Source organism: Panthera uncia (genome assembly GCF_023721935.1).
Source record: "Panthera uncia isolate 11264 chromosome D3 unlocalized genomic scaffold, Puncia_PCG_1.0 HiC_scaffold_8, whole genome shotgun sequence".
Lineage (NCBI taxonomy): Eukaryota > Metazoa > Chordata > Mammalia > Carnivora > Felidae > Panthera > Panthera uncia.
The window spans coordinates 63,849,306-63,858,325 of NW_026057586.1; the positions used below are offsets into that span (position 1 = coordinate 63,849,306).

General features: G+C 45.9%; 1 protein-coding gene across 1 annotated transcript in view; it reads left to right on the top strand.

Moving 5' to 3' along the window:
• The window catches only part of KLHL22 (kelch like family member 22), a 41,004-nt gene extending 32,388 nt beyond the window's left edge, over positions 1-8,616 (top strand). The window contains exons 6-7 of the mRNA XM_049619739.1: positions 4,554-4,787; positions 7,655-8,616. Coding sequence (XP_049475696.1) covers positions 4,554-4,787; positions 7,655-8,020 — 600 coding nt within the window. The 3' untranslated portion in view covers positions 8,021-8,616. The remainder of the gene's footprint in view (positions 1-4,553; positions 4,788-7,654) is intronic.
• The last annotated feature ends 404 nt before the right edge of the window (positions 8,617-9,020 follow it).

The following is a 9,020-nucleotide window of genomic DNA, read 5'->3' on the forward strand; positions in this document are numbered from 1 at the left end:
TCACTTAAAAAACCCCTCCAAGAGAATTCACACTTCTAGGAAGATAGAGTAGATACATTCTTCTTGATTCCTCTGTGCTAAGTACAACTCAAAACTCTGGGCATTATACATAAACTTAAGACTCGGAATGGTTGAGAGAAGGCAGTTCAGCTAGAGATCTCAAGAACTGAGGACAACACCACACACTAATGTGTTCCCTGGGTTTTCTTTTTGCCTCATATATCTCATACTTGTAAGTAAAGACGCTGACAGCTGGTAACACCGATGGGAAGCAAACTTCAATGAATGTATAAAAATTGAAATCCTACAGTGTGTTCTCCTACTCAAATAGACTCAAACTAGCAATCACCAACAGAAATCTCCAAATCATTGGAAACTGAACAACACACTTCTAAATAATCCATGGGTCAGAGGGGAATAATAAAAATACCTTGAAGTGAATGAAAATGGAAAGGCAGCATGTCAAAATTTGTGGCATCCAGCTAAAGCTGTGCTGAGAGGGGAATTTGTGGCACTGAAAGCATATGTTAGAGAAGAAGTAAATCTCAAATCATTTATACAAACTCCTATCTTAAGAATTTGGGAGGGGCGCCTGGGTGGCTCAGTCGGTTAAGCGTCCGACTTCAGCTCAGGTCACGATCTCGCGGTCCACGAGTTCAAACCCCACGTCGGGCTCTGGGCTGACGGCTCAGAGCCTGGAGCCTGCTTCCGATTCTGTGTCTCCCTCTCTCTCTGACCCTCCCCCGTTCATGCTCTGTCTCTCTCTGTCTCAAAAATAAATAAACGTTAAAAAAATTAAAAAAAAAAAAGAATTTGGGGGGGGGGAGCAAAATAAAGCCAAACCAAGCAGAAGAAAAGAAATATCAAAGAGCAGAAATTAGAAGTTAAAAGCAGTAAAATCATAGAGAAAATCAACAAAATAAAGAACTGGCATCTTATTAACAAGATCAACAAAATTGACAAACCTCTAGTAAGTTTGAGAAAGAAGAAAGAGAAGACACAATTTAAAATATCAAGAATATAACGGGACATAATTACAACCCTGCAAACTTCAAAAGGATGATAAGGGGGATGATACTATGAACAACTCTACACATGTAAACTTGATTACAGATGAAATGGACTAATTCCCCCAAAATACAACCTAACACAACTGACTCAAAAGTAAATAGATAACTTGAATAGCCCTATACCTGGTAAGAAAATTAAACTTCGCAGAAAGAAATGTCCAGGCCTAGTAGTATTGAGGAATTCTAAACATTGAAAGAAAAGCTAATACCAAATCTGCATGAATTTTTTTTTCTAGAAAATGGAAAAGGAGGGAATACTTCCCAATTTATGTTACGGGGTTAATATCGATAGCAAAACCAGACAAAGATGGTACCAAAAAAAGACAAATCTCTCAAATCTCTCATATGTATATCTCTCATATACATATAATATCCTTCACTGAATGTTAGCTAATACAATTAACCCCCTCCAATAAATACATGACAAAATGAAATTGATTACAGAGATGGGAGGCTAGTTCCGTATTTGAAATTTAATCAGCGCATACTTGACCATGTTAAAAAATCACATGTCAGTCAAAGCAGAAAAAGGATTTGACAATATGTTGCATCCATTCGTGATTAAACTCAGGAACTTAGAATAGAGATGCTTTTCTTCGACTTGCTGAAGAACATCTATAAAAATCCTACTGCTAGTAGTGTGTTTAATGGTGAAAGACTGAATTGAATGCTTTTTTCTTAAGTTGGGGAGCAGGGCAAGGATGTCTGTTCTCACCACTCTTATTCATCATAGTTCTGGAGGGTCTAGCCAGGGAAACATGGCAAGAAAAGAAAATAAACGCATGCAGCTTGAAAAGAAAGAAATAAAACTGACCCTACAAATCAATAAATTGTCAAAAATCTAAAGGAATATACAAAAAAAAAAATCCTAGCACTAATAAGTGAGATCAGTAAAATTGCAAGATATAAGATAAAAGCATATAAGATATAAGCATAAAAAAATCAATTGCACAGTGCCTGGGTGGCTTAGTCAGTTAGGCATCCATCTTTGGCTCAGGTCATGATCTCGCAGTCCGTGAGTTCAAGCGCCATGTCAGGCTCTGTGTTCACAGCTCAGAGCCTGGAGCCTGCTTCAGATTCTGTGTCTCCCCCTCTCTCTGCCCCTCCCCTGCTCATGCTCGCTCGCTCCTTCTGTCTCTCTCTCTCTCTGTCTCTCAAAAATAAATAAAGATTAAAAAATTTTTTTAAATCAATTGCATTTTTGTGTACTAGCAACAAACGTGGACACTGAAATTATGAAGATGATACTATTTACAATTGCTCAAAAAAATGAAATACATAAGTATATATTTAACACTTACAGGATTGATATGCTGAAAATTATAAAATACTAATGAAAGTTATAAAAGAAGATGTAAATGAGTGGGGAGACATACCATGTATATGGATTGGAGGACTCAAATAATAAAGATGTCAGTTCTTCCCATATCAATATATGGGACCTAGAATACCTCCATTGTGTAAAAGAATAAAGTGGGAAGAATCAATCTGCCTGATTTCAACACTTAACTACATAGTTATGGTAGTCACAACCATGATATTGGCAGGGGGATAGACACATAGATCAGTGGAACAGAATGGAGAACCCACAATAGACCCACACAAAATGCCCATCTGAATTTTGACAAAGATGCAGAAGCAATTGAATGGAGGAAAGATAATCTTTCAACAAATTATGCTGGAGCAGTTGGACATCCATAGGCAAAGAAAGTGAACATCAACCCAAGTCTCATAGTTTATATAAAAATTAACTCAAATGCCTTATGGGCTTATATGTAAAACAAAGAGCTATATTTATTGGGGGAAAGTAGAGAAGTAGAAGAAAATCTTTGGGATCTAGGGCTAGGCAACAAGGACTTGGACTTGACCTTTCCCAAAGGATGAGCCGTAAAAAGAAAAATTGATAAAATGGACTTCAGCAAAAGTACAGAGGGGATGTACAGATGGCAAACAAGCACATGAGAAGATTTGCAACATCATTAGCCATTAGGGAAGCTCAAATTAAATTCATAGTGAGAAAACCACCTATCAGAGAAACTAAAAAAGAGGACTAAAAAATGGCAACACCCAGTGCCGGCAAGGATGCTGAGAAGCTAGGTTTCTCATACGTTGCTGGTGGGAATGTAAAATGGCACAGCTACACTGGGAAAGAACTTCACAGTGTCTTTAAAAAGTTGACTTCCAATATCTTGGGTATTTTCCCCAGAGAAATGAAAATTTTGTACTCAAATATTTATATCGGTTTATTGCTAACAACCAGAAATCGGGGCGAGGGACATAGGTGTGATTACAAATCGGCAACAGGATTACAAATTGGCAAATCCTAGTGGAAGTGGCAATGTCCTGTGTCTTGACTATGTCAACATAAGTGTCCTGGTTGTGTTTATTGTGCTACAGTTATACTAGCTCTTACTACTGGGGAGTCTGGGTAAAGGGTACATATGGTCTGTATTATTTCTTACAACTACATGTGAATCTACACTTCAAAATGAAAAGTTTAATTTAAAAAAGCACCAAAACCTCCCAACCCCTACCACTGATGGGAGAAGACCCAGACCCTTGGTATATGTCCTGCCCAGTGCTCTCTCCCCTGTTCTCCACCCTGTCCACCTCTCCAGCCCTTTACTGTGTCTCCACACAACCTGAATGTTAGTGACTGGCTCTGTAACACAACTCTGGAGCTTCCACACCCCATGGGGCTCCTCTACCCCTAAAACACACAGTGCTCTGCCTTGGGGCCCATGGGCCCAGCATGAAGGGCCTTGCTCAGGGTGGGTGGAGTGAGTGGGTAGGAGAGAGGAGGATGTGGTAGGGACCAGTGTGAGGAGTCCAGCTGGCGGGGCAGGGAGGAGAGCCTCTGCCAGGGTGCATGCATAAGGCTGAAGACCAAAATCAAAAGCAGGGTGGTGTATTTTCCTCCTCCACACATAAGTATCACTAAAATGACATTATTCTTGGTGTTGATTTTGCATCTCACTTTTTTCCTTGTCATGTCATTATATATTATTTGTGAACAGATTTTGAAAGTGGGGTCAGCAGTCCTGGAGGATTGGCTGGCCATTGGGAGTGGGGGTGTGGGGTTGCGGGGGGAGGTGGAGGGCACTGAGCGTGGGTCAGGCAGTCCCAGAAGTGCTATCTATTCTCCTGTGTCTGGCTCTGAAAGCTGTGCTTTGACTGCTTTGGGCCCCCCATGCAGACATCTCCTTTAGGGGCAAGGGAAAGAGAGATTCCATTCTCCACCTTGTAGAAACTCAGAGTTACCTCTGGGTCCACAGACTGTCCCCTGTTGGAGTAAGGTCGGGGTGGATGACTTGGACTGTATCAGGGAATATGCTTGCAGAACGTGAGTGGAAGTTGGGATGCCATGAGGCATGGGGCAGCTTTGGGGGTATGAGTGGCCTTGGCAAGGGCTCCTGGTTGCCCTCCCTCATGGCCCTCTTGCCCCCTTCCCACTGTCCCGGTTCTCTTGGTGGCCCTGAGCAGGTGTATGCCCACGCGGGCGCCTCGCTGGAGGGGAAGATGTACATTACCTGCGGCCGCAGAGGGGAGGACTACCTAAAGGAGACACACTGCTATGACCCAGACAGCAACACCTGGCACAGCCTGGCGGACGGACCTGTGCGGCGGGCCTGGCACGGCATGGCCACTCTCCTGGACAAGCTGTATGTGATTGGGGGCAGCAACAATGATGCTGGCTACAGGAGGGACGTGCATCAGGTGAGCAGAACTGGGCTGCCCACCTACACATTATTCCCATCCCTTTTAATTGTTATGGATGAAAAATTAATTGTAATGTGTATGCCTTTTTAAAAAATAGACTTTATTTACTAAAGTTTATGTATTTTGAGAGAGAGAGTAGATGTGGGGAAGGGGTAGTGAGAGGGAGAGACAGAATCCCAAGCAGGCTCTGTGCTATTAGTGCAGAGCCAGACTCAGGGCTCGAATTCATGAACTGTGAGATCATACCTGAGCTGAGATCAAGAGTCGGACACTTAAAACCACCCAGGTGCCCAATAGACTTTTTTTTTTTTTTTATGTTTACTTATTTTTGAGAGAGAGACAGAGTTTGAGCAGGGGAGGGGCAGAGAGAGAGGGAGACACAGAACTCAAAGCAGGCTCCAGGCTCTAAGCTGTGAGCACAGAGCCCGACGCGGGGCTTGAACCCACGAACTGTGAGAGCATGACCTGAGCCAGTCAGACACTTAATGACTGAGCCGCCCTGGCACCCCTAGACTTTATTTTTTATAGCAGTTTTAGATTCTTGGCAAAATTGAGCAGAAGGTACAGAGATTTCCCATATACCCCCACCCCCGCACACATGGTCTCCTCACTATCAACATCCCCCACCAGAGTGAGACCTTTGTTACAGTCAGTGAACCTACGGTGACGTGTTGTTACCCCAAGTCCAAAGTTTACATTAGGGCTCACTCTTGGTGGTGTACATTCTATGGGTTTGGAAAAATGACATGTATCCACCATTATAGTATCGTACAGGGTACTTTCATTTGTTTTTATTATTAAAAACATTAATTATAAAATTAATATAACCACCTTGCAAAATGTTTGAATAATGGATAAGGGTGAGGAAAAGCACCCATAATCCAGATCAGTGCCACTATTTTTTAGTCCTACCCGTGCATAGTTTCCACCTAATTGTAGGTAAAGAGCATTCCATTCTGCTTCTGGCTAAAGTTTGTTATGGCTGTTTTCCAGTTTAATTCTTGATCTCCATAGCCACCTCTTCTACCTCAGTGGCTCTGCAGAATTCTGTCACGTTGATGCATCATTTGGATGGGTTCCAGTTTTAACTATTTCAAGTAACATAAGTAATATTTGCTTTGTAGAACTTTTCAGGTATTTTGGATTATTTCCTTAGGTGAGAGCCATTCTTCTCAAAGCGTGGTCCCAGACTACCAGCATCCAATCACCTGGGAACTTGTTAGCAATGTAGGTTCTCAGGACCCACGCCAGACCCATGCCCGACCCACTGAATTGGAAACTCTGGGGGCAGGGCTCAGCAAATCTGTTTTTATTTATTTATTTATTTATTTATTTATTTTTAATGTTTATTTATTTTTTTTGAGAGAGACAGAGTGCAAGCCGGGGAGGGGAAGAGAGAGAGGGAGACACAGAATTCAAAGCAGGCTCCAGGCTCTGAGCCGTTAGCACAGAGCCCGACGCAGGGCTCGAACTCACAAGCTGTGAGATCGTGACCTGAGCCAAAGTCAGATGCTTAACTGACTGAGCCACTCAGGTGCCCCTGAGCAAATCTGTTTTAATAGGTCTTGAGTGGTAAGAACCCCTGGGCTATAGTGGATTAGTTTCCTATTGCTGCCATGACAAATCACCACCAACTTAATCACTTAAAACAACATAAGCAAGTGTATTCTTACAGTTTGTAGGTCCTAAGTCTGATGCGGTCTCACTGGGCTAAAATCCAGGTGTCATCAGGGTATCTGTCCTTTATAGAGGCCCTTGGGAAGAATCTGCTCCTTGCTCACTCAGGTTATCAGAATTCAGTTACCCGCGTTTGTAGAACTGAGGTCCCTGTTTCTTTTCTGGCTGTCGGCTAAAGGTCCTTCTTGGCTTCCGGTCGCCTCTGCATTCCCTGGCATGGGACCACTTCATCCTCAGCCAGCAATGGCAGGTTGTCCTTTGACTTCTCTCGTGTTAGACTTTCTCCCCTCTCCTTTCAAGGACTTGTGCAATTAGGTGGGTCCACCCACAATATCCAGGATAACCTCCCCATCTCTAGATCCAAACCCTTAAGCACGTTGGCAAAGTCCCTTTTGCCATGTAAAGTAACACAGATTTTAGAGATTTAGGGCATAGACATCTTTGGAGGGTCACTTTTCTGCCGACCACAGCTGGAGAACCGAGTGTGATTATTAAGTCAAAAAGTAAGATTTTTGTGGCTCTTAGTACACATTGCCAAATAGCTGTCGTGGAGTGTCAAATGTGCAGTAGTATGGCTTCATTACACATTTGCTAGCACTGGATCTTGTGATTTTTCTTCCCCCAGTGGCTGCCTGTTGTCAGGGACAAATTTAACTCCTATTTTACATTTTTTGGATTATTAATAGGTTGAACATTTTCCCATGTATTTGTTTACTGTTTGGGGTAATTTTGGAGACATGAGAACGTTGATGGTCATCTCTAGTCATCAAGTTAACTATTTCCACATTTTATCTGCACTTCCCTCTGTGTTGGGTACTTTGTGGGGCAGTGACTTGGGGTCCCTGTCCTCAGTCAGTTTCAGTCTTACGGAGGGGAGAGAACCCAAGACCTTGGAGAAGAACAGCATGCCAGTGTGCCAACTGGGAGATGCCCACACACCTGGGGCCACAGGCTGGCTGAGGGCCCTGGAGGCAGGGCAGAGCCTGGTCCATGGACAGGACATTTTGACGCTGGCCCCAAATTCTTCCTCCAGGGGAGCCGGGTTTACACATAGCCTGGCTGCATCCCTCAGCCTTGGTCTGAATCCAGGGCCTGGCTGAGAGTGCCGCCCTGCCCAGCTGGCCCAGGACAGGCTGGCAGCTCTGTCCCAGCAGGTGTCCAGCTTTACTCTGACCTTGGCTTTGCAGGTGGCCTGCTACAGCTGCACGTCTGGGCAGTGGTCGTCCGTCTGCCCGCTCCCAGCTGGACACGGTGAGCCTGGCATCGCTGTGCTGGACACCAGGATCTACGTGCTGGGTGGCCGCTCTCACAACCGTGGCAGCCGCACAGGCTATGTGCACATCTACGATGTGGAGAAGGACTGCTGGGAGGAGGGGCCGCAGCTGGACAACTCCATCTCGGGCCTGGCAGCCTGTGTGCTCACCCTGCCCCGCTCCCTGCTCCTCGAGCCGCCTCGTGGGACCCCTGACCGCAGCCAGGCCGACCCGGACTTTGCTTCCGAGGTGATGAGTGTGTCTGACTGGGAGGAGTTTGACAACTCGAGTGAGGACTAGGGCTCCGGCACCTGGTGTCAGAGGGAAGGTGGCAGGAGCTCTGAGGGCGGCGGGTCCTCAAGTGGTCCTTCCTGCTGGCACCGCCTGCTTGCTGGCTCCTGCCACCTATCCTTCACACCAGCCTGCCTGCCGGCCCATAGCAGTTATTTGGGGAGCTCTGCAGATCTGTGGCTGTAATTACCCTACGTTGGGGAATGCTTACAGAGGGCTCTGGTTCTCTGGAGGAGTTGACTGGGCCCACTCCTCCTCAGCTCGGACAGGGTGTGGCGTCACCAGCTGTCTTGGCCTCCCCAGTCCCTGGTTCTAGTCCCTGCTGGGCTGAGAAGGCACCCTTCTCCAAAGGGACCTGGGAACTGGCCTCACGGGTGAGGGGGCCCGGGCACATTGCGCCCCCTTCCGTGGGCAGGGAGGGGTTGGAGTGAGCCCGTTGCCTGCCTGGCATCTGGGGGTTTGAGCTATTGCAAGCTCCCTGGAGAGAGAACAGAGATACATAGAATTGCCCGAGACTGGTTCTAGTAATAAAAAAGATCCCCTACAGCTGGGCTTTTCTGACCCTATGTTGTTGACAAATGAAATAAATCCTCTTACAAAAGGTGTGAATTGTTTTTCTATGGCCATGGCCACACTCCTTTCATAGCCTGTGCAAGCCTGCCCCACCGGGCTTCCCAGGGTCAGAGCTGCTGAGTGGCAGTGGGAAGCCAGGAGCCCCCCTCTGAGGGAGAAGCACAGTACACCCCCAGCTAGAGAGGCTGTTACTGGGAAACCTGGAAACCTACCCTGGTCTGCTGACAAGTGGTCGCTTGGCCTGCTGGAGCACCTTCTCTGGTGAAGTGCTCTTCTCTGAACCTGGGTCCACCTCGATTAGCAATCTCTTGGCCCCAAGTAAAGCCCAGCCTGACATTGAGAAAACTGCCCCATGCCTGGGGAGGGAAGCCCAGTCACGATAGGCTTCCCCCAGCTTGCTGGATCTGAGTGTGGCCGGGATAGGAACGGGAGAGCT